Source organism: Rosa chinensis, chromosome 5 (assembly GCF_002994745.2).
Source record: "Rosa chinensis cultivar Old Blush chromosome 5, RchiOBHm-V2, whole genome shotgun sequence".
Lineage (NCBI taxonomy): Eukaryota > Viridiplantae > Streptophyta > Magnoliopsida > Rosales > Rosaceae > Rosa > Rosa chinensis.
This window is the reverse complement of record NC_037092.1, coordinates 10151458-10175070: the sequence shown is the minus strand read 5'-3', so window position 1 is coordinate 10175070 and position 23613 is coordinate 10151458. Positions and strand designations below refer to the sequence as shown.

The 23613-nt window shown below is 36.3% G+C and overlaps 1 protein-coding gene across 4 annotated transcripts; it reads right to left on the bottom strand.

Annotated features, from left to right (window-relative positions):
- Nucleotides 1-754: 754 nt before the first annotated feature.
- Nucleotides 755-22080, bottom strand: LOC121049424 (cyclic nucleotide-gated ion channel 1-like). Of its 4 annotated transcripts, none has more exons than XR_005800171.1 (11): nt 21803-22080; nt 21604-21696; nt 20808-21462; nt 20215-20409; nt 19430-19713; nt 18490-18601; nt 17646-17933; nt 17133-17528; nt 16732-17004; nt 15220-15896; nt 755-876 (listed from the first exon to the last, which is right to left on the bottom strand). XR_005800171.1 is itself a non-coding variant. In XM_040506771.1 (11 exons), the coding sequence occupies exons 2-11, from the start codon at nt 21636-21638 to the stop codon at nt 15569-15571; spliced, it is 2385 nt and encodes a 794-aa protein (XP_040362705.1). In that variant the 5' UTR covers nt 21639-21696; nt 21803-22080; the 3' UTR covers nt 15490-15568. The 4 variants fall into 4 exon arrangements, 2 of the variants coding, with proteins under 2 accessions (XP_040362704.1, XP_040362705.1); XR_005800170.1 differs by lacking the exon at nt 755-876 and adding an exon at nt 6380-6415; XM_040506771.1 differs by lacking the exon at nt 755-876 and having other exon boundaries at nt 15490-15579; nt 15761-15896.
- Between the last annotated feature and the right edge of the window lie 1533 nt (nt 22081-23613).

The window sequence follows — 23613 nt, the reverse complement described above, 5'->3', positions numbered from 1 at the left end:
AATAATGCATTTATCAACAATTCAACATGCATGACCACACCATGCCTAGCTGGATAAACACGCAACTAAACTCATCAAAACTGTTGTATTTGTGACGAGTACTCAGGAGGATTAAGTGATGGTGAATTGGTGATTAATGGGGGTTTATATATGAGTATTTTTATGGAAAAGGAGCAAATACCCGATTTGCAGATTACCACCCTTAATAATATTGAAGTAGCAAAAGTGCAGTGAGGTGCTAACTGAGTGAAAGGATGTGATTAAGAGAACAAGAGACATGCCTGAAATTAGAACCCTGGAAAAAAAAAAAAAAACTGACATTAATCAATTTAACCCCTCCATAATCCCGGTGTATCAACATATATATAAATGACGTGACTTAAAATATCCAACTCATCATATTATGAGCATGTTTTCCAGTCACTTATCGTAGGTAATATTATGCATATCACAGTCATGATCTTCTACTGTCATCCATCTCGCATGTTGATTAGTGCAATTATAACCCGAGTTGATGATATGAACACGATTTGTACCCACTTTTTTAAACATCTCAAGGACACTCTGTTAGCAACAATATGATCTCTCAAACTCCAAACGTGGAATTCTCTATATATCTATCCATTTTTTGTATATAAATATGATATTTGCGGTGTCCTTTCATTGAAAAAAGATATTGGTGTAAATTAAAATTTTGTAGCAGTATACAGCCTCAGTTGAAGCCTTTGACACATCTGATTGTTTCTTAACCCACCAAAATATAGGAGCATCGTCTAGAAGAATCACAAAACCAGTAGTGGATTTCCTGTTGATCACCTGCAACATTAATAGGCCTTTAAGTTTATCAACTCTGCAACATTAATGCTAGAATGAAACCTGCATGATTAACATAAATAATCGTGCAACTGCGGTTGGAATCAGAGTAGAAGATAAAATTGTTACGTCCCCTATCTTAAATTACCAGTTTACTAGTTACTTGTTCGGTAAACGATAATTTCTTTCACTTTTATTGTTTAGTGGCCCAAAAAGTTGACTTTTAGTTCGGGCCAAAATTTGAGAAAATGTTCTTCATGGAAGTCATAGAGGACTTTAAACTGAGCGCGTGTATTTGTGGTACGTAAAAATCGGAGCTCGTATGCCAAAGTTAGAAGCGAAATTGTGAAAGTTACTGTTCACGGTAAGTAGTATATATTTGAATTTCTATTGTTGGCAGGTAACTTTTCTTTTTTTTTCTCTCTCTCTCTCTCCTCCTCCCCCGCGTTTTCCTCTCTTCCTTCGGCGATCTGCAGCTCCGGCCACCTCACGATTCCGGCCACCTGGGGATGAATGAGTGGCACCGTTGGACTCCTCTACTCCTACACAACCTCCCCACGGCGGTAACTCACGGCGGTTTGGCAGGAAAATTAAGAATCAAGCCCAAAAATTTTATTGTAGCAGTTTGAGTCAACGCCGATTTCTTTCGATTCTGGCCACCCCAGACGATAAAGTCCGGTTCTTTGGAAGCGCCTTGGGATGTAGATGCTACCCCCCGAATCTTGTGCAGCGATTCATAGCGTGGAGGAAGAATTTGAGGTTTGAATTTCTTGACACTGTTCACGTTTTGGGTATAATCTTCACCGTAATTGTTGAGGTAGTTCTAGGCATATTCTGGCTTTGTTGTAGTTGAGAGAAACTGACAGGGTCCGCCCCGGATTCCACCCTGGAACCTGAAGTGGCCCTGTGGGACCCACCTTTAAAGAAGGTTTACCATAAATTTCGGCATAACCTCCCTTAAAAATGGGTAACCCAAAACCTGTAGCATTTCAATTTCACTTCTAAACAACCCTCCCAAAACTCCTGGAGCCACCCTGCTCCCAAAACCGCACGATTCCACAATTTAGAGTAACAAATTATCCAATTAACTCAAATTACAACCAAGTCAAAGGTTACAATATTAATACAAAAATCTCAAGGTCATCAGAGCAGTCTAACACCAAAAGAACAATGATATACAAAGTAGGTTGGCAAGTAACCTACGAGGGATAGATGACAGCGGTGGTGCTAAGCCTCAACTCCTAAAGCCGAACAGCTACTCTGCGAACTGGGCATTTGAAACCGAAGGGCCCAGGGGAAAAGTATATAAAAACGTTAGCGTGAGTGGACGAAAATAAACAATTTTTAAACCAAATGGATTTTATACTTTCCCACATTTATTTCTTTAAAAATTCCCGATGCATGCAACATTTATAAAACACTTACGAAAATAATCCGAAAAATGTTGAACTCCAGAAAACCGACTAGCCCCGCTAGCCACAACAACAGAGTAAAAGATTGAAATTTCAATACTCGAAAATATAAGACCAGCCCCGCTGGTTAAGAAAACTCAGACTAGTCCCCGCTAGTCAAAAATAATATAAGTAGGGGAAGATAATAGCCATACGAATGAGCCTCCCAGGCTCGGGTGACGGCCTCCCAGGCCAATACTCCCATTACTCCCGTAATATACCCTTACGCCACTAAGTGTAGCGATAGGATACCGGGCTACAGAATTACTGTCACAGAGACAGTAACCTGCGCCATAAAGGCGGAGGGCTACGGTGATCCCATCACCGCGCCACAAAGGCGGAAAAATCAATGCTAGCAATGATAAGTCACCCAAAGTATGGCACAGGGAAACATAACCGAAAATCCAGTAAATCTAAAATACATAAGGCTTCCCCCATCTCTCGTAAAAGAATTTCCAACGACGTGTCCCACACGCCAAAGGTATCTCCAAATCAATAGCAAAAAGGTGAGAATAATAATAAATCATAATCCCCGTAAACCGAAACAAAACAAATTCTAAAATCATCATCAAGGCATTCCCAATGCCAAAATCGAAAGTCGATAAATAAATAGGAAAGATCAATAAATCAACGGCGTGTCCCACACGCCAAAATAATCTCAAGTTGCCGAATATAAGTATAATATAAATAGTATAAGTCCGGAAATCACATCGGAAATGAATAAATAAGGTAAGGAAAGCATAATCCAATGACGTGACCCCGCACGCCATAAAATCTCCAAGTAAATCAATTAACCAAAACCGTTTCCGAAAATAACCGTGTGCTCAAGAAAGTAAATTGATAAATAATTTATAACTTCGGAACTATTTAAATAAATGCATGCATCATTCTTTGAAAAATAAAAGTCCACTCACAGTGTACGGCTAATCCTGCCGTCGATCCGAACCCTCCTCGAGGGAATCCTCCTCACGTCCTGTACGATATAACGTTCGTAAATCAATAATTACAGGACGGAAATTAATTTTACGAATATTATAAATTGAAATTTAAAGCGTCCCCCGTCAACATCCACCTCCTTAATTCACATCGAATTCATCCGAACATTCACCATTAATAATCATTCGTCGGTATATATATTCTAGAGTGAATTCGAAGGGAATTCGGCGATCGAATTCACGTAAATCAATAATCAACAATTCATGCTCAATCGTTACTTCCTCCAATTTCCATCAAACTTCATGTATAAGCTTCTAATATCATTAAAGAATTTATGGAACTAAAACGGTAATAAAAATGTAGTTCTACGCGCCACCACGCGCTACCCCCACGCGCCGGCAGCCACTTCCTCTGATGACCACCAAACTCCGGCACTAGCATCTACACAACAAGCCCAACCAACTTCCCAACTACAACATCATCCAATTTTACCTCGAAGTGGTCGAATCAAGCCGGTGAAGAAAAGCCCGAAACTTCAAGAACCCTAAAAATGGAAAATTGTCAATTCGATATCTACACTGCAAATTGGATTGAACTACCTTAGGGGAAATGATCACCATCAAAAACCGAACCTTTAATGCTAACCTGGTGGCCGGAGGTGGCCGGAATGGCCGGAAATCGGCGAAACCCCAAAACTGCAACCGGAGCAAACCTTGCTTCGATCCGAGCTTTTTCGGCCAAATCGTCGAAAACTAAGGGCACCAGCGTGACCAGGGGGAGGAGGCAACCTTGTGGTGGCCGGCTTTCTGCCGGGTGATGGTCGGACGGCGGCCAATCGAAGGGAAGAAGGATTTCCCGAAGAAGAAAGAGGGGAAAATCGGGGGAGAGGAGAGAGAAATGTGGGTTTCCGATTTTGGAAACCTACCACAGTAATTTTCCTTATATATAATTTTCTTACCATGAACAGTAACCATGAACAGTAACTTTAATCTTTCGCTTATAACTTTCACATACGAACTCCAATTTTTACACACCACATATGCACGCGCTCGGTTTAACGTCCTCTACAATTTTCGTGAAGGAAGTTTCCTCAAATTTTGACCCGAACGAAAAGTCAACTTTTTAGGGCCACTAAAAGTATCTGAACAAGTAAAAAGTAAAAGAAATTGTCGTTTCCCGTCCATATGACTAATAAACGGTAAAATTTAGGTCCAGGACGTTACAGAAACATTGGGCTAGATGAGTAGGTGGTGCTGCCTGAATTTGGTGGTCATCGGAGGTGGTGGCCACCGGCGCGTGGGCCCCACTCGCCGCCACTGTGGGTGGCGCGTGGAGGCGTGTACGGTTGGTTTTTAATTCCTGTTTTAGCCCAATTAAATCCTATAAATGTTGTAGAGCTTGTATGTGAAGTTTGGTGAATTTTGGAGGAGTTTGGAATTGTTTGTGATTTTCCGAAGTTCGGAGTTTTGTGAATTAATTGTGGGAAATCCGGCCGTCGGATTTCTATCGTTTTCGTTGTGGAATATGTAAATCGAGGAATTGGTGTTATGGGTGTGATTTGGGTTGAATCCGAGAAGTAATGGAGATAGGGATTTTCGGGTTTCGTTTAGGTTCGTAATTATTTGTTCGAATTGTCGTTTATGGAAGTGTACTTGTGTACAGGATGATATATCGAGCTACTGCTTGACGAAGGAACTCGTTTGCATGGTCACCAACTAGTACAGTGAGTGGACTTTTGTTTTAAATAATGATGCATGCATTTATTTTGAAATTATTGATTTATTTAATTATCGTTTTATTCATCGAGCATAATATTTGGTTTGGATTATAATTTTGGCATTGTTTTTCCATTTGAATTTCTGAAACGAATCTATTATGCTCGGATTTGGATTTACGAGTTGTTTTTGAGAATATGAATTGATTTTCAGAAATTGATTATAAATCTTTCTTTAATTATGATATTGTGATTGTCAATGAATTCTCTTCTGAGGTGATTTCCGGAATTACCTATTAATTTATTCGTTGATTTTGAGATTTTCTGGAATATTATCGGAAATGGGAATTCCTAAGGAAATTATAATTATTTATTATTTCTCGCCTTTCTGATATTGTTTTGAGATACTCTTGGCGTGTGGGACACGTTGTTGGAAATTCATTTGCGAGAGTTGGGGAAGCTTTATGGATTTATGTGGTTTTCGGATTTTCTTTTGCTATACTTTGGGTGACTATCATCATTGCTAGCATTGATCTTCCGCCTTTGTGGCGAGCTGATGGGATCACCGAAGCCCGTCTGCCTTTGTGGCGCTGGTGTCTTTGTGACAGTAATGCTGAAGCCCAGTATCCTAATTGCTACACATAGTGGCGTGTGGGTATATAATGGGAGTATATGGGAGTATTTTAGCCTGGGAGGCTATCACCCGGCCTGAGAGGCTCTTTCGTATGGCTATCATCTTCCCCTACTCATTATATTATTGCTGGGCTAGCGGGGTCTAGTCCGATTCCCTTAACCAGCAGGGCTGGTCTTATTTTCTTGAGTATCAGAGTTCTTTCCTCTTTGCTTGGTTGTGGCTAGCGGGGCTAGTCGGTTTTCTTGAGCTGAACTAAAGTTGTGTTTCTTTAAATTGTTGCATGCATCGGGTTTTTAAAGAGATAAAAGTGGGAAAGTATACACTCTTCTGTTTTTACAATTATTTATTTTTGTCCACTCACACTAATGTTTTTATGTACTTTCCCCTAGGCCCTTCTGTTTCAAATGCTCAGTTTGCAGGCTAGATTAGTTGAGGTCGAGCGTACATGGAGTCGAGGCATAGCCAACATCATTGCTTCCGTGTACTCATTCTATTTCTGTTTTCTGTGATACCTAATAGATTAATATTGCTCTGATAAGCTGTGGGATTAATATTGTATTTGGGTTGAGACTGTTATTTGAGAAATTGAGTTGTGATTTGGGGAGTAGGTGGCTCCAGGAGTATAAAGTTGGTTTGTTTGAAGTACTTTGTGTATTTCAACAGGTTTTGGGTAGTCCATTTTAGGGGAAGTTTTTCCAAATTTTTTGGTAGAATTTCTTCTAAGGTGGGCCTCGCAGGGCCACTTCGGATTTCAGGGGGAAATTCGGGGCGGGTCCTGTCAAAAATAATATATGATGAGTGTAACAAATTTTCACATACTTTCAAAATTCAAGTTCTCACAACGTATATGTTGTAATGTTTTGTATCCTGTTTGCACAGTTCAAACAAATATATTTTGCTCCGTTAGTTATGTAAACAAAATATTATTATAAATGAGTTGGGAACAAAACATTACCACTTCGGCACAACAGTACTTCGAAATAAGCATTGAGAATGCAAGTTATTTACATTGATAACGTGAGTGGATGATTAATTTGGTAATCATCTGCTTCTGTTGGAGTGCATAAGTAGCTGGTAAGAAGAAACGGCTATTATATATAAGGGTTAAACCCGTTTGCCCAAAATTACCATGTATTTTTTCCAGTTAGTCCAATAAGATGGTATTTTGCCCAAGTACACAATCTTTAGGGGAAAAGACTCTTAAAGGTAGTCATTTCTAAAGTAGTGCCTAATGTATACTATGCTTGACTTTTGGGTTCAAAACTCATTTTTTATTACAAAAACCTGTTCCAACTTCTAAGAAAAACAAAACTAGCCTTCAACATCCCCAAGTTTTTCACCTAACAGCTCCTTGCCTAGCAGTTACTTTAACAGGCGGAATCACTGCTGCTTGTTTCTATCCTAAGTTGAGGTAAATCTTCCTAAGAGACATAAATTCTGAACTTAAAGGTAATACAGGATTTAAGGCTGAACATGACACAAATATAATATAACAACATAAATTTGTAATAAAGAAAATATTTGACGAAGTGGGTAAGCAATCTGAAATTATTTATTTAAACATAATTACAAACTAAAGATTCAGAGCCTCATTCTCAGATAACTATTTAGCTATCCATAAGAATGACTACAGATACTTATTTGTAATGAAAGCACACTACTTCACACTAGACAGGAAGGAAAAAGCACATTGCTACTATGACTTTCTTACTTCTTGAGAGAATATGATTCTTCCCAATTTTCTGATGCCTTACAACTCAGACTAAAGCTCCTTATATAGGGATTAGGGAGCAGAACTCAAACCGAATTTCAAAACATAAAAATGTACAGAACAACTCCGTGATTATCTGCTTTCGTGAATTGTGAGTGCTCCTGATGATGGAGGTCAGTTAGCAAAAGCAGATTCCTTTAGGTGAAATGTTTTTCACCTTCTTCTTTTTGAAAAGCAAAAGCAGCTTTTGGGAAAAGTCTAAACTTGTTTTCGGTGCTTTCTACACCTGCTGCTTCACATGTTCTCGTCCGTTTTTAAGTTGTGACCGAGGACAAAGGAGTTGCTATCCATCCTGGCCATTCTGGCAGTAGTTGCATTTTCCTCGACATCTGTATCCACATACATCTTGTAGTGGTTGTCATTTTCAAGCTTTTCAACCCACTGTAAGCATGCCAGTGTCGAGTCTATCTCTTTTCTTGTGAGAGATATGAAGAGGTCACTGCTGATTGTTTCAGGATGATCATGAGCAATGATTATTGTTTTTTCTCCTGTTGCCAGGAAAGTATTTCTTGTATCTTCTTGGATGATCTTCTTGATATATTTGAGAGACATGGCCTTCATCCATGGAATACTTGCATTTGGCTGGCCATTGTATCCAACATAGGCGGGCTGAAGATATCTTTTTTGAATAATTCTCACATAATGATAAGGAGAAATGTATTCAACTTCACCCTTTGTTCTTTGAATCCATTCTAGTGGAGTAGATCTGAACTTCAGTCTAAGAGTACAATCATTTTTTCTGACATTTTTGACTGTGTTGACGATGATGGGGGGTAGGCCTTTGAGATCATCATTTATTTTGGTCCATAGATTACGGACAAAACCATTTTCAACAAGCCAAACCTTGTGTTCTTGAGGATGTTCACTCTGAACATTAACTCCGTACCTTCCAACATAAGGTCCTGCAACAATGAAGAGGGTTGGAGGAATACAGTTCTCAGAATTATGGCTTCCAATCAGATTATGGAATTCAAACCAATCTGATTCTTTTAGTGCTATGATAGGAACTCTAGCACTTTCTGGATCTTCAAGATAATGATTTTTTTCACTTCTAACAGCACTCTGCTGTGTATGAACTTCTTCATGTTGTGGTCTAGCATTTTCATGGAGTTCTTCAACCAATGCGAACAGGGCTGGGAACATAATACCACTGTTTCTTTCTTGAAAGGCAAATAAAAGGTTATCCAGGATTGCTTTCTGGGGGTAAGCTAGCCTCCTGCCAGTTCTGAACATAGGATCAACAAAGGTTCTTAATTCATAATTAAAAACATTTATAACTCCTGTAGGAGTTGGTTTGCTTTTTGGCAAAGCAACAGTCGTCAACGGTCTTGATGAGCCTTTACCGTCTGCCATTTGAGACAGGCTAGCCAATCTTTTACCCTACGATTGATCAGTTGTGGCTAGTTTTGAACTTAGCAGAAACCTTTTGAGGATTTTTTTTCTTTAGGGTCCTCAGCAGTTTCATGTTTTTTCCTAGTTCTTCTACTTCTGGGATTGCGACCTTCGTCATCATATTTTCGGCTGAACATTGCCATTTCTCTGGTTAGGGCGTCTGGAAGATGATTCTTGTTTCCTGCAATTAATTCAACATTATAACCATATTGGTTAAGAAATAATTGCCAATTTGTTAATCTTCCTCTATTAGCTGCTTTATTGAGTTTAAAATTTTTGAAATTCTTTACTCTAGCACATTCGGTGCGGACAGTAAAGGGTTTTCCAAGAAAAGCTGGAGAATTTAAAATTGTTTTCTTGACAGCCAAAATTTCTTTTTCCCCTATGGAATAATTTAGTTCTACAAGGCTGAACTTGCCACTACAAAATTTACAGATCTTTTCAATGTTAGTTCCAGGCGTTTTTGCCAGAACAACACCAGACCAGTAATTATCACTCGCATCTGTTTGGAGGATAATTTCATCATTTTCCTTTGGTTTTTGTAGAGGAGGGAGATTCTTGCAGAGATTTTTTATCTGCTTCACAATTTTCTCATCATCTTCAGTGAAGTTCAATTTTCTTTTGAAACTTGTTTTAGGAGATAACATTGCTGTTAGTCCTGAGATTCTGGGAATGAAATATCTCCCATAATTTATGACTTCTAAGAATCTCTCTAGACTCTTGGCATCAGGAATTTTATCTGGGAACTTCAAGATTTTCTCAAGGATGTGAGGTTGGAGTTTTATTACTCCATTCTTGATGTTTATTCCTAGGAAATCAACTTCATCGAGGATAAAGAAGATTTTCTTTTCTCTTAGGATAATTCCATGCTGAACTATCAGCTTTACAACCTCGTAGAGGTGTTTCATGTGTTCTTCTCTGTTTTTGGAGAAGACAAGGATGTCATTAATATAGACAACGCAGAATTCAGCCATATGTTTGAAGATGTTGTCCATCTTTCTTTGGAAGATTGAGGGGCTTGTTTTAGGCCAAAAGGCATTACTAACCATTTGTAATGGCCTTGTGGTGTTCCGAATGCAGTGAGAGGAACACTCTCAGGGTGCATCTTGACTTGCCAAAAACCCAACTTTACATCGAATTTTGAAAAGACTTTAGCTCCTCTAAGCTGGTTGATCAGTACTCTTACTTGAGCAATTTGATAACCGTCTTTGACAGTCTTCTTGTTGACATCTCTGTAGTCAATCACCATTCTAGCTTTTCCTCTGCGGTTTTCTGCATGATTTCTCACGTAGAATGCTGGAGCATGATGAGGGCTAGTGGAAGGTTGAATTAATCTCTTGTTCAGGAGATCTTCAATATATTTTCTGAATTCTTTTTGGTCTTCCTTTTTGTACTGAGGAATAGCTTTGACATGACAGATGACATTCATATCATGTAATCTTAATTCACAGACCACTGGGTCTTTTTCCCAAAACTTCTGAGGGTCTACATCAATATTCTGTTCGAGTAGTTTCTTGATTTTATCAAGGGTGGGAATATTCTGAGACTCAAGCTTATTCTGAAAGTGCTTGAGGTTATGTTCATGGATGAACCTAGCTTCTTCATCTGCGCTAGTTGTTTCTTCTTCTTCTTCTTCATCTTCAGAAGATGATTCTTCAACAAGTAGTTCTTGTTGTTGTTTAATTTGGAGAATGGTTTCACATTTGGGTTTGTAGGGGGTAAGATCACCACTATTCTGTTGCGATCTCTAATATTATGTAGTAAAGTTTGGACCTACTACACTTTTGGCTTGAGTAAGCCGGTTTGACCAGAACACCCGTTCTCCTTTTCTGAAGCCTATTGCTTCTTCATCCTGGATGAATCTCTGTTGGAGAATAAAATCATTTCCCAACAAGAAATCTGATCTTTGGCCTTCAGATTGCCAAACGTTGTGGATGATAAATGTTCCTCCACCAATAGTGATGTGAACATTTTTTGCTACTTTATTCATTGTAAGATGACTTCCATCAAACGTGACACCAGTAGCTGTTCTTTTCTTATATTCTTTCCAGAGTTCTTCTGGAATTGCAAATTTTTTTTTTGTAAATCCCTATCCATTATCTACAAATGCATATAGATGATATTTTTTGTGATCAGGGAATTTGAGTCCAATCTCTATATAGTTGCTGTATCTACTGGTAGAGATGACTTTCTATTGTTGAAGCTCATTTTCTTGAGCCTGTTCCTGAGGTATGAATGGTTTACATTCTTTTGGAACATTTTCTGGTATTTCAACCAGTTCTATAGTTTTATCAAGTTTTTCTTCCTTTATTTTTGAGGAAGAGGATTCCATAGTCTTCTGAAACAAAGTTTCTAATTCTTTCTCTTTTTTCTTAGAGAAATATTCTTCATATTCTTGTTCTACCAATTGGTTGACAAGACCATCCTTGGTTTTTCTTCTGACTTCAGCTATGAAGCATTCCTTGTGATAAGTCTTTTTTGACTTTTCACAAAACATAGAAAGTCCATTCTTTTCGTGACATATGTAGTAGTCACAAACGAATGTACCAGGTTTACCTGATAAGAAGACGTTATTGCTTCCGTCTTACTTTCTTCCCAGTTTTTGACGTGTAGAACATTCATCTGTCTAGATTCTAAGTACTCTACTTTAGAATCTATTTTAGAATCAGATGATTCTTCTTCGTTAGACCAGGCAGAGTAAACTGACCTGTCATCTTCTTCATCAGAATAGACTAATATTTGTTGTTTCTACTATAGACTCGTATTCTTCAAATAGAGCTTTAGTAGATCTTTTACCCTTTTCTGGGCATTCATTGGCATAGTATCCTTCATCTTTGCATAACCAACATCTGCAAGCTTTCTTGCTTGGTTGTTTATGGTTGACTTGGTGATTCTTCTTTTTCTTGAAGAATTTCTTTTTAGGATCTTCGTCCTATTGTTTCTGGTAATTAGAACTTTTCTTAAATTTCCAATCTTTTTTCTTATTACTCCTTTTGAATTTTTTCGAGTAATATTTTTCTTTTCTTTTTCTGTTGAATTTGGATTCATGACATCCCCAGTTGGTTGGCATATCTAGTATTCTGTAACAGAAATTTTCAACTCCTTTGAGTTGTTTCTTGGTCATCTTAGCTCTAAGATTGGCTTTGCATTGCTCTTTTAGTAATTGCCTGATTCTGTCGGCAATTCCTCCAACTGAAAATCTTTCAATTGGTTTTTCAGCCATGCTTTCTCTCACAGTTGTTCTCCATGGTTCAGGGAATTTTCTGTGCAATAGGTTGACAAGATCAGTATTCTCTAGTTCTCCGATTGTACAGTAGTATTCTTGAAATTCATTCAAGTATTCTTCAAAATATCTCATGTCACAGATTTTGAGGGCATAAATATTTGATTTGGCCGTTTCTTTAACCTTTTCACTCAAATTTAAGAGATCTCCACAGAACTGATCGTACAGGGGTACTGCAAAATCATACGGAGATTTTGAATTTTTGATTTCTTCAAGCCAGTCTTTTCCTCTGGCAGTCTCTTTGAAAGAGAAGTAATACTTTTTTGCTACTCCAGTGAGAGTAGTTTCATAGTACACCTAAAGATCTAGTGCTTCAAATTTTCCAAGGATTAGAGTAGAAGCCATCATCAGGCTATCAACCCATTGGTCAAGAGTTTTTCTCTTGTCTAGAGCTTTGTCTAGATTTAGCCAGATACCATGAGTGGAAATTGGTATTCTGGGTATATTGTCCTTTGGGACAAATCTTTGAGAATTTCTTTCTCCATTTTTTCCCGTAGGGGCTTTCTGTATAGGGAGTTTTATTTTTCCCTTTTCTCTTATGATGAAAGTTTTGGAGCTTTCTCCTTCTTCCATTTCAATATCTTGATAGGGAAGGAGTTTTCTTTTCTTTCAGGGTTTGAAAATTTTCATTTCTTCGATTAGTTTTTATAATCGTTCAGGATTTTCGCAGGATTCTGCTTCATCATAGAGATCATAGAGCTTTTGTGCTCTAAGCATATTTACTGGTCTGTTCAGATCAGCTTCCAATTCTTCTTAAGTGATGGGCTCTGTTGGTTCTTCAACAGAGAATTTGGTACCACTAACACTAGCTTCTCTAGTGCTGTAGCTTCTTCTAAGAAGATTGTTATTTATCCTGACATTTTCAGGATAGACGTCACATTTTCTGTGATCGTCGAATTTTAGACTGATATCTCCAGTTTTTCTGCTTTCATATATTGTCGCTTTGGCATTTTCTGCTGGTTTTTTCGGACCAGATAGTTTCCATTCAATAGGAAAAGTTACTTCATTCCAAGTAACCTTCTGAATTTGTTGCGAATGGTTCTTCTGATTGGTGAGGAATTCAGTAGTAAGACCTGAGATGTTTGATATCCTTGTCTTAGGCTGTACTGTGGTACTCATCAGTTTATAGTATATTTTGTATACTATAGCAAGTTCTTGCATACCTTTTTTCATTGATATGCCATCTGTCTTGACTCTCAGTCTTAGACAGTGAGCTGCATCTTTCAAGCTGGTTGAAAAATTTGGAAAGCAGTTGAAGTATGCCACTTGATTGCACAAAGATGCTTCAAGGGTTCCCAACAGACTAGCTTGAAAATCTGTTAGTCTATTGTCTTGTAAGACACATAGAACTGAACAGTTTATACATTCTCGGGTAAGAAGTTTATGCTAACTTGGACTGCTCCAATATGCATAAATTGATAATTTTTTGTTCTTGCTCTGGCAACTTCTACAGGAGTGATCATCAATAGATCTGTTTCTCCTGTTGTAGAGGGGATTGTAAATTCCAATAATTTGAAATGATGGCTATCCAACAAATCAAATTTTTCTCTTTTATAGATTTGTTTAAAATCTAATTTTGGAATTTCAGAGTTTTTTACCTCCTGTTCAATTTCGTTGAATTCGAATTCTTCTGCATTGAGGAGTTGTACTCCTTTCTTTTTCCCGAAGATGCTTATCATTTTGACATCTCTTGCTTCTTTCGGGTTTTCGTACCGAATACTAATATGACTAGTAGATGGTTCCAGAAAAATCATGTTAGGAACAAGATTCTTATTTGGTCTTTCTAATGGTTTAAATCCATTAGCTTTCTTTTGTTTTACTGTAGGCACTTTCTTGTCTTTCAGTATATTCTTCATAGAATCCAGCGTTTTTTTGTTGTTCATTGATTTTTCTACTAACACTTGTTAACTTTTCTTATTTCGTTTTTGGAAGTTATTTGATATAATTTATTTTGTTTTCCAATTTTTCTAATTGGTAGATTATACCCGGCAGTTTTTCTAGATGATCTTGACATCTAGATAATTCTTTTAGTAGGTTCTGATGTTTCTCATTAGAGGATGTAAGTAGAGAATTCAACTTCTCTAAAATTAATTCAGACATTATCCCCATTGGGGATTCCCCTTTTGAGCTATTTTACAAGCTCTGATACCAGTGATTTGCGGATCTAACCAATGCTCAAATAATCAAGAGGTTTTTGTTCCTCTTTAAGAGTATATAAGATATTTTCAATATCTTGCTCAACTTTATAGATTCTTGTTTGAATCCCAAAGATGATACCTCAGTAATCGGGAGTTTCTGTGTTAAGATTTTCTCTATAGTTTTTCAACTTTCTCAACTTTTCTTTTTCTTTTTTCAATTCTTTGCTCGTAATATTACAAATAGCAATTAACTCAAGTCTGTCAACGATCCGAATTATGAATTGTAAAATTTAGCTGTTTACCTTTGAATATAGAGGATGAATTTTTGATCTGCAATTATAGTCTAGACAAATAAATTCAAGATGGATCCACCACGTTTCATAAAAAAAAAAAAACAAAGTAATAGTAAAAGCAAGAATTAGAGAGAGAGGGGTACTAATGGTATAAACATTAAGTGAAATGAATAGTTGAGAGAAAAAAAGAAAACTTTTGTGTGAATGGGGTTGAAAATAAGTTTGTGAAGTGTATTTTGGTATTATGTGGATAAGTGGTCATTATCCCTTATATATATATGACGGCCTATTGCCTAGGTTATTAACGAAGTGCAAGGAGGTACTGATTGAAAGCCACATATTGCAAGACATACCAAACGGTCATATACTTACCGAAGCAACAGGAGAGAAGTAATAAAAGTGCAGCGAGGTTGTGAGACGTTGGCAAACTAAAGAAAAGATTCTACACTTTTCTCCTTTTGGACACCCAATTATTATTGAATGAGAAAAAACTGTCATTAAATAAACTCCTCCATACACACACAGCCCCTATAGATGAGGTGAGGTTTTCTACTTCAAATGTGGGAGGTCTGGTGACTCATGATCCTTTATTTATTTTTTCAATTAAGATCCAAATAATCAAATACTTCAGGGCACGTTTACTTACTTGGAATGAAAATGAGAATTAGAACCTCATATTAAGCGAAAAAAAAAAAGACTTACAAAAGATAATCAAAACCTTAAAATAAATGAGATTTGAATGAGTAATCAATGAAACAATTTAAGCATGCATCTTTAAGTAGCTAGCTGTTCACCTTTACTTCAAGCTCCCATATTAGGATAAATCCGGAGGCTCTAGCTTGTTCTTAATAATCCTTCAAGCTGCAGGAGGAGGTGTGTCTGGATATCCCAATCTGGCTAGGAATGCAGCTATCTGATCCAATCTCCGTCCCTGATTAGCCATTTCATCACGATGCTGTTGAAGCATGTCAACCTGGTGCTGAATAAGCTGATCAAGTCTCTGCTCAATAGTTGGGGATGTGGATGTACCACTAGTATCAGCCACACCATCTGTACCATTCTCCAACTGCTCAAAAATGTTGGTTCCCTCCCGGTAGTAGGCGACTACACTTTCCACACCCTCCTTCGTGAGAGCAAAGGCTTCTACTTTTGCACTACAATCAACATATTTTCTCGAGATATCAGGTTTATATTTGGAAATAGAGACGTCAGGGAATGCCCAAGTCAGAAGTTCCTCCCCAAAGAAATCGCCTTTCTTCAGTATTCTTTCAATGTTGCCTCTCTTTCTTAGTCTACTTAAAACATGGAAAGTCTGCTCGGTCAAAGTAATTTCACCTTCTACAATGATGAGCATCCGATCAATTTGGCCACCTGGTTTAACAACACAGTTATTCTTCGGGAGGACCACTGGATCGAGAGACATACAGATGCGGTACAACACATCTTCATCAACACCATCAAGTACAGGTACCTATATATTGATTACATCTATGTATGAGTTTAAAGACATTGAGAATGATACACTTATTATTTGGCTAAAATTCGCTCATATGTGTATGTAATACTTGTTGGAAATTTTATGATTTAAAATTAAAATATATTTTATTTATTTATTTATTTATTTTGGGGGTTATTTTTATTTTGTGTTTATTTCTCTATTTATGGTTTAACGGTTTTATGTTTTAAATATATGATTATTATTTGACCATTATATGGTTAATGATGCTATTGATGGTATATATGTAAGTGTGCCCTATATAAGGGTACGTGGTTATGGTTGGAAGGCATATGGTGAGACATGAAACATGCGCATGTGTGGGAGTTTAGATTGTCGGATAATGAGGGTATACATGACGGTATAATCCACCATAATGCAACCACTCTAGCCAAACACCTCTACCAAAGATATTCTTACAAACTATACATATACATACTTTACTTATACACCGTTTTGAGTGCACGGGTGATAAAGGTTCAATGGGGCTTCTTAGCTGCACGGCGGAGCTCGAAGAGTTGTTGTATCTTGGGGGAAGTTCGTCATTCAAACCCTGTGCAGTAGGGGACGAATCTTCTCTTAGGACAGTGCGCTTGCATGCCTCGACTCGATAAGTTTTCCTATATAAAACTTATATATTATATTATTTTCTTACTTTATTTCATTTTCTTATTTATATCTCAATTTTTATTTCCCAAGATATTTCCATATTATTTTATTTTAATTTTACAGAAATTCCGTACCATATTTTTTACAACAATACTGAAATTAAGATAATACAGAGACAGAGCTGGGTTGAGAAATTGCATACTTTATGGAGAGTACTCATGCAGAGATCCTTCTTTATTTCATATTCGATATGCCAGGGAAGACGAATAGAGAATAGATAACTCACATCCACCTCAGCATCCAAGTTTTCTTCCAGTACACTAATAGCCTTTATGTGTTTCATAACTGATGTCTGCTGATCCCCGTGAACACCATTTCTTGACAGCCACTCAAGTATATCCTTCTCCTTGCAATCCATCTTCATCTTTTGCTGTAGTAACTTCTCCGATCTTGTCGTTGTTAACTCTCTATATGCCTGTTTTACAAATTACAGAAGATTAATCTCAGTTATAGTGCAGTTCGATATTGGAAAATTGATAATAAAAGTAAACAAATAAAGACAAATCAATTGGGATTCATTCATAATTTTCGTCGATCTTAAACCTTGTTTACTAGTTCTGGATCATAGAACAATGTCGAAGTCGTACGTGTCTGCCGCAGCATGGTTACCACAAATTTCAACCCACGACTTGTGAGAGCGAAGGCTTCTACTTTTGTTTGGCATTTGACATCTCGGGTCGATATAGGAATACGGCCGTTCAAAAGCTCTTCTCCATAAACTTCACCTTTCTCAAAACGTGACTTGGGGATGATAATTGATGAAGAGCCTGCTGCGGTGTTGTCCACATATACAATTAGCACGCCTTGTGTGATGATGAGCATTTTGTCATCCGGCTCTCCTGCTCGAACCACGTAGCTATTCTCCTCGTAGATCACCGGGATGGAAAACTTTAATACCAAGTTGAATTCATCTTCTCCCACGTCTTGAAGGATGGATACCTGTTTATATATTGCTTAAATAAATTGGTCAGTATTTAAGATCGAAAGTTCATCTTATTAATGAACCACCTTATTTCATAGTGACAAAACAACGTATATAAAGGTTGATAAACATACTTTCATGAGGGCATTTGCGCAGAAATGCTCCTTCAAATAACTTGCCACGGGTTGATTGCCATTCACAGTGATAGCATTGAATACAAAAACTAAGTCCACATCAACATCTACACCAGTGGCGTAGTTTCTTTCAAATATTTTCTGATACTTTATGATTTTCACCACTTCTATCTTGATTTTTTCGGGGATAGCATTATCTAACATCCACGAATGTAGATCTTCATATTTCGCCTTAACTTTCTCCTCCTGAACCTCCAATGCTTTTGTAGATTCCCAAAGAATATATGTCTGTTTGACCAAAAAAACAAATGAAATCTCAGTTCAAGTTAAGGTCTCATACAAAGTTAATCATTAACTAATAATTGGCTTCATTTCATATATGATTTTTTTTTTTATCAACTTTAACTTAATGTACGTGATGCCAAAACTTCAGCAAACAAAATCACGCCATACACAACTACAAAAATCCACACAACCAAAATAACAAAACAAAAAATCCCTACAGATAAAACTATATATAAAAGAGTATAACTACTGTTATTCTCCATCACGTACATCTAAATGCCAAAAGTTATATGCTTTGGGTATATATATTTTTTATAATCTTGATATAGTGAAATTTGTTTTGTTCTTATTTATTCGTCAAAAATAAAAGCCGATGTGGAGCAACCCCTCCGGTACCAAATTACGTACAAGCAAAGAAAACAAATAAGAAGGAAAAGCCATACGTACTCTAAACAAGAATTGCTTAAAGATTATAAGAAGCTAAGAAGGAAAGCTATAAATCTGATATTAAACAGTCAACTGATCAGTATATAATGAACATCTATATGTCACCACATACCTGCACATTTCCCATGAGATATAGAAACAGAAGCAAGCCAACAAGAGAAATAAAAATTGTAAAGCAGTTTTCCCACACATAGTTACTTGTTTCCAAGTCACTTCCAAAATTACTGCAAAAAATGATGTAGAAATCAATAGGTAAGATACATGCCGGTGGTGCAAATTCTTTCTAAAGAAAATCATCAATAGGCTTAACTTTCTAGAATAAATTTCATTTGGAAGGATTTTTTTTTAGAAGTAAATTCTTGTATGGCCAAATTATTTTTCTATACTTATCACGGAAAAGAATTGAATAAGTACAGTGATACTATTAGAAAATCATTTTTATACCATCAAATATTATCTTGTTTTTTGCTTTGTTCATTTTACAAACATACAGATGTGAGGACATTTTTTTTTAACAAGACAAATGTAAGGACTAAAGAAAACATGCTTGAAAGACCTTCTATAGATTACTGTCTGACAGCAAGCAATGGAAAGAAAGTGAAAACATTTTCTTGCGCACCACAGCAAACTGCTTCGTGTCGGAATGAAAAATATGCATGTCCAGTTAACTTGGAAGTGAATTATCTTTTGATATAAAGTACGGTTAATGTCAAATACAGTAACTACAGTTAAAAGAACTTGTGCTGCATAAATAAAAGTCTTTACAGATATGTTGAATTAATCAATAAGAACAATAAAAGTCAGACCACGAAACAAAAAATAAATAAATAAAGCATATGTACCTCATAACAACCAGTAATTAAGAATTATGCACTACCTATAGTTCACAGTTCAAATTATCTAAGAAGTAATAAGGCTATTATTAGCGGTTAATTAGTATACTCTAAGGGGTAATCTGGTGCTCAGGAACTAGGCTAAAAGACGGAACAGGGAAAAAATAATTGCAATAGATAGTCAATATATCTTAACATTTACTATCCATATATGCATACCTCAGGTTTCTAATGCCCCACCAGAAAGTATAAAAAAACTTTGTTGTGAAACTTATCGATCCTGTATTACCAGATTGAAGGGCATCAAGAAATATTCCAAAATCAAATAGTGTTGCATTGGATGGATTTATAGGACAAAAATCATTTAGGAGTGTAATATCTGCTGAAGAACTGGTGTCCTCGCAATAATTAGTGGCTCTACACCCTTTAGTATTTCTACATGCCTGATGCCAACACGATATCTCTCTTTGAATGGACAAAAAGTACCAATATGCTCCGAAAACCTGACAAAATATTTTACTAAATGATCTGAATTAACTCTCCCACTAGTTACAATAAGAACAAAAGACAGAATTAAGAATTTGATGATGATGTTTAAGGAGTATGCATTATAAATTCGGTAAATAAGATAATGTTTTATATGTTCCGTAAAAGTCAATCCACATACTTTTTATTCTATTTTTATTTAATATAACCTTTTGTGTAAACTTTTTGAGTCGATGTTTATGAACAATTCACATGAAAAAAAAAATTAAAGAGGATGTGCAGTTTACTGTTTGACATGTATAAATAAGAACCCTCGCTACAAAAGAAATTCTTAGAATTCTAGTTATTTGTTCTGTCATTATAGTGTTTCAATCACTGGTTCTTTTTTATTTTTGTTGTAAAATACTGAAACAAATGGCAATGGTTGATTGCCTTGTAAACACACCTTTCAACTTTCCTTTGTAGATCAGCACTTTAATTATGAAGATCAAATTATGACAGTGAAGAGATAAACTTACATGACCAGCCATGATGTACATGAGAAAATAGAATACACTTTTAGCCCATTTCCCAAGCATCTGAAATTGCTTATGGAAGTGATAGATTTGGTAACCCCTTGCAAAAAATTGTAAAGGAAGACAGATGTTGCCAATGAATATTTCATATAGATACCCCGACGCTCTCATTCTGAAAAGGACTATTATTATTGTGACCTGTACAAATTGAAAAGTATCTATAATCTGGCATACGCATCTATGCATCTACATGAATGTATATATATGCTTAATAACAGAGTTTGTGAGTTACATGAAAAGCTAGGTAACATCTTTTAGGAATTACCAACGCATGCTACTCATGGACATAACAGATACCAACAATTTATTTTACGCACTTACATAAGAACAAAAGCACAGACACACAGTGACACAGTTTATCCTTGAGATTAGCACATAACCGGCATGTGAGGATATCATTCATCTTTTGCAGTTACAATTAAGATACTTGAACCAAAAACTTAAATAATCCTAACAGGGAAAATTCTTACAGTATTACGCAACTCAAACTCTATCAATTAGCAATAACAATTTACCCCAAAAAAATTTCTTCTTACCTGTGGGATGGGAAGTATAGCAATAACGTCAATTATGATATCTTTAGACAACCACTTCATCCTCCTAAGTATGCGTTCATAAATATGCTTTCCCGGGTCAGAGTCAGAGTTTGAGGGGATGTCGATCCGATCATGAATTAGAGCAATAATATGGAGTGTAAAAGTGAGATCTGTAAGTGATCGCAACACAAGAACTGTATTGCTTAATGTTCTGTCCATTCCAAGACACTTGCTCTTCTCATCAACAACTGGAATGTAAAAGAACAAGGGATCTACTGACATTGCAATGCATGATATTGCAAGTACCCTTTCCCATGTTAGTGTAAATCTCCCCTTCAATATCAGATTCCACAGTAAACTGATGGGCAGAAGAATGGTCAATGTCAAACATAGTATCAGATGGAGAACTACTCCTCTCAAACATGGCATCAAATCTTGAAAAAGTTCTCTGAAATCCTCAATCGTTCTCACGCCAACTATCCCTCCAACATGACATGCCAATGGTGACCATATTTCTCTAAGTGGAAATGTAACTGCTAACCATGCTTTCTTAACTGAAGTTGTCAGTGTGCACCATGATTTCCTAATTGCAGTTGGAATACGTGAACGTTGCCCAGACGTACTGTTTAAGCTGGAACTTGTATGTGATGGAAAGCTGAGAAGACGAAAAACGAAAAACGAAAAACGAAAAACGAAAAACGAAAAACGAATTATACAATGAAATTACAAATCTGTATATGGATATATTACAAATTCGAAACAAACCCTAATTGTCCAAAAATAAGAAATTACTAACCTTAAGATGACGCTTTTACCAGAGTCCATAGACATAACTTATACCAGGGATGGATGCGATGATCTCTACGATGTTCTGAACGTTCTTCCTTCACTTCAGCAACCAATAAGCCAAGATTATATTTTCCACAAAATCAATCAATATAACAAGAATTACGGTAAGAAAAAGATGATCAGAATTTTAATGGCGAACTTCTCACCGCAACCGGTCTCGACGTTCCTGCACATATGACCTCCCAGAGGGCCCGACCCAGCTCGTACCTCCCGACCCGGGTCCGGCTTCCGGTGCTCGCCCTCGTCGCCATCTCTGTCTGTTTATCTCTCCACAATCTTCGAAATTCTCTCTCTCTCTCTCTCTCTCTCTCTCTCTCTAGAACTTTCTGTCCATTCCGATCACAGAATCAACCTCTTCTTCTTGCACGGCTGCCAAACCTGAAACTTGGTCACGCTCATTCTTTCTAATTTTAAATAAAATTCGAACCCCCAAAGATTTTCGAGTCTGAAGACGACTTTACGCTAATATTAATAAAGAGAAAAGGGCTGAAGAATTTTCTGAAGACGACTTTGTTATAGGAGAATTTTTTTTTTCTTTCATCAGTGAATTGTATATATATATTTCTCTATATACTCTCAGTGCTTGCCAATTTGCTTTCATAAAACGAATAATAAAAAAGTGAAATTTTATGCAGCGAGCTTCAAGGAAGTTTTAGTACTTGGGATTCATTTTCATTTGTTTTGATGTGAATAGATTGATCTGATTTTATTTGTGTAATTAGTTTTTTATTTCAAAGATTCATTAGTTTGGTTCTCATGTGAAATCGTTTCGATAATTTAGTTTTGAGTTCTGGACTATACCAACACTCAGGGTGTGATGTTGAAGTCCATCACTCGGTTTTACAGTTCAAGTGGTTTGGTGATGTTACAATTCTTCACAAATGATCTTAGGAGGGTGTATTGTATTTGGATTTGTGCAGACTTTTTTTAAATGACAGACTTTTTGAAAAGTCCACAGACTCTTTAAAAAGTTGATAGACTATTATGGATTTCTTAAAACCATTGATTTTAGCAACAAACTTTTATTGATTCATGAAAATCTATATACTTTATTATGAATGACTTCTACAGATTTCCTAAGATGTACAAAATATAAAAAAAAATAAAAACAAAAAAAAATAAAACAAATGCAGCCCAAACACAAAACAAAATAATAACTTGTTGTCTCTTCAATGCTCTAGTATCTTCTAATAGAAATTGACTCAAATAAATGATTGTTAGTCTGTCTAGGAGTTTATTCTCATTCCTAATCTCCCAACAACATAAATATACAATATAGATCACTTGATGTTTATGGTTAATTATTCTCATCAATTTTGTTTTCGCCGATTAACATATATTGTAGCAATATTGGTCAATGTCTTGATCTACAATCAATCAATTAAAATTCAATTGTTCAACATTTTTTTGAACCATAATATAAATTCAAATTAATGAGAATAATTAATTAATAAGATAAAATTTAGTATGGTTCAAGGTCTTAGGGTTAGACCACAATATTTGAGTTTCATGCATAAATCATTTTTATTTCTATTAGGGTTCGAAGTATCACAATTGAAAAAAAAAAAAAAAAAACAAAAATCACATTCAACAACTACAATGAACATGTTGGGATCAAAAAAGGTTGATATCATAAAAGATTAGAGAAAAGACAAAAATTAAGAAAGAGAGATGATGAAGGACAAACTTCTTCTTCGTGCATAGAGAGAAGAACTTTGTATAGACTTTTTTTTTTTTTTGAAGAGGAAACTTTGATAGACTTTTTGAAATCTTTGGTCTGGAGGCTGGAAAATTATTGGAGTTTGGTATGTATAGTTAACACTACAAAGTCTATGATTATCCATGATTTTCTAATTCCATAAGTATGAATGATATTTTGAATACCTCTGTACTTTTATTCATTTTTAAAAGTTCTAATTGAATACCCCTAGATTTTGGTGGAATTCATGAAGTCTTT

Coding starts and splice junctions, on each gene's coding strand:
- LOC121049424 (XM_040506770.1), bottom strand. CDS start 21,638: ATGTCTATGGACTCTGGTAAAAGCGTCATCTTAAG. Junction 21,463..21,603: donor GGTAAAAGCGTCATCTTAAG/GTTAGTAATTTC, acceptor TCGTCTTCTCAG/CTTTCCATCACATACAAGTT. Junction 18,602..19,429: donor TGGGGCATTAGAAACCTGAG/GTATGCATATAT, acceptor CATTTTTTGCAG/TAATTTTGGAAGTGACTTGG.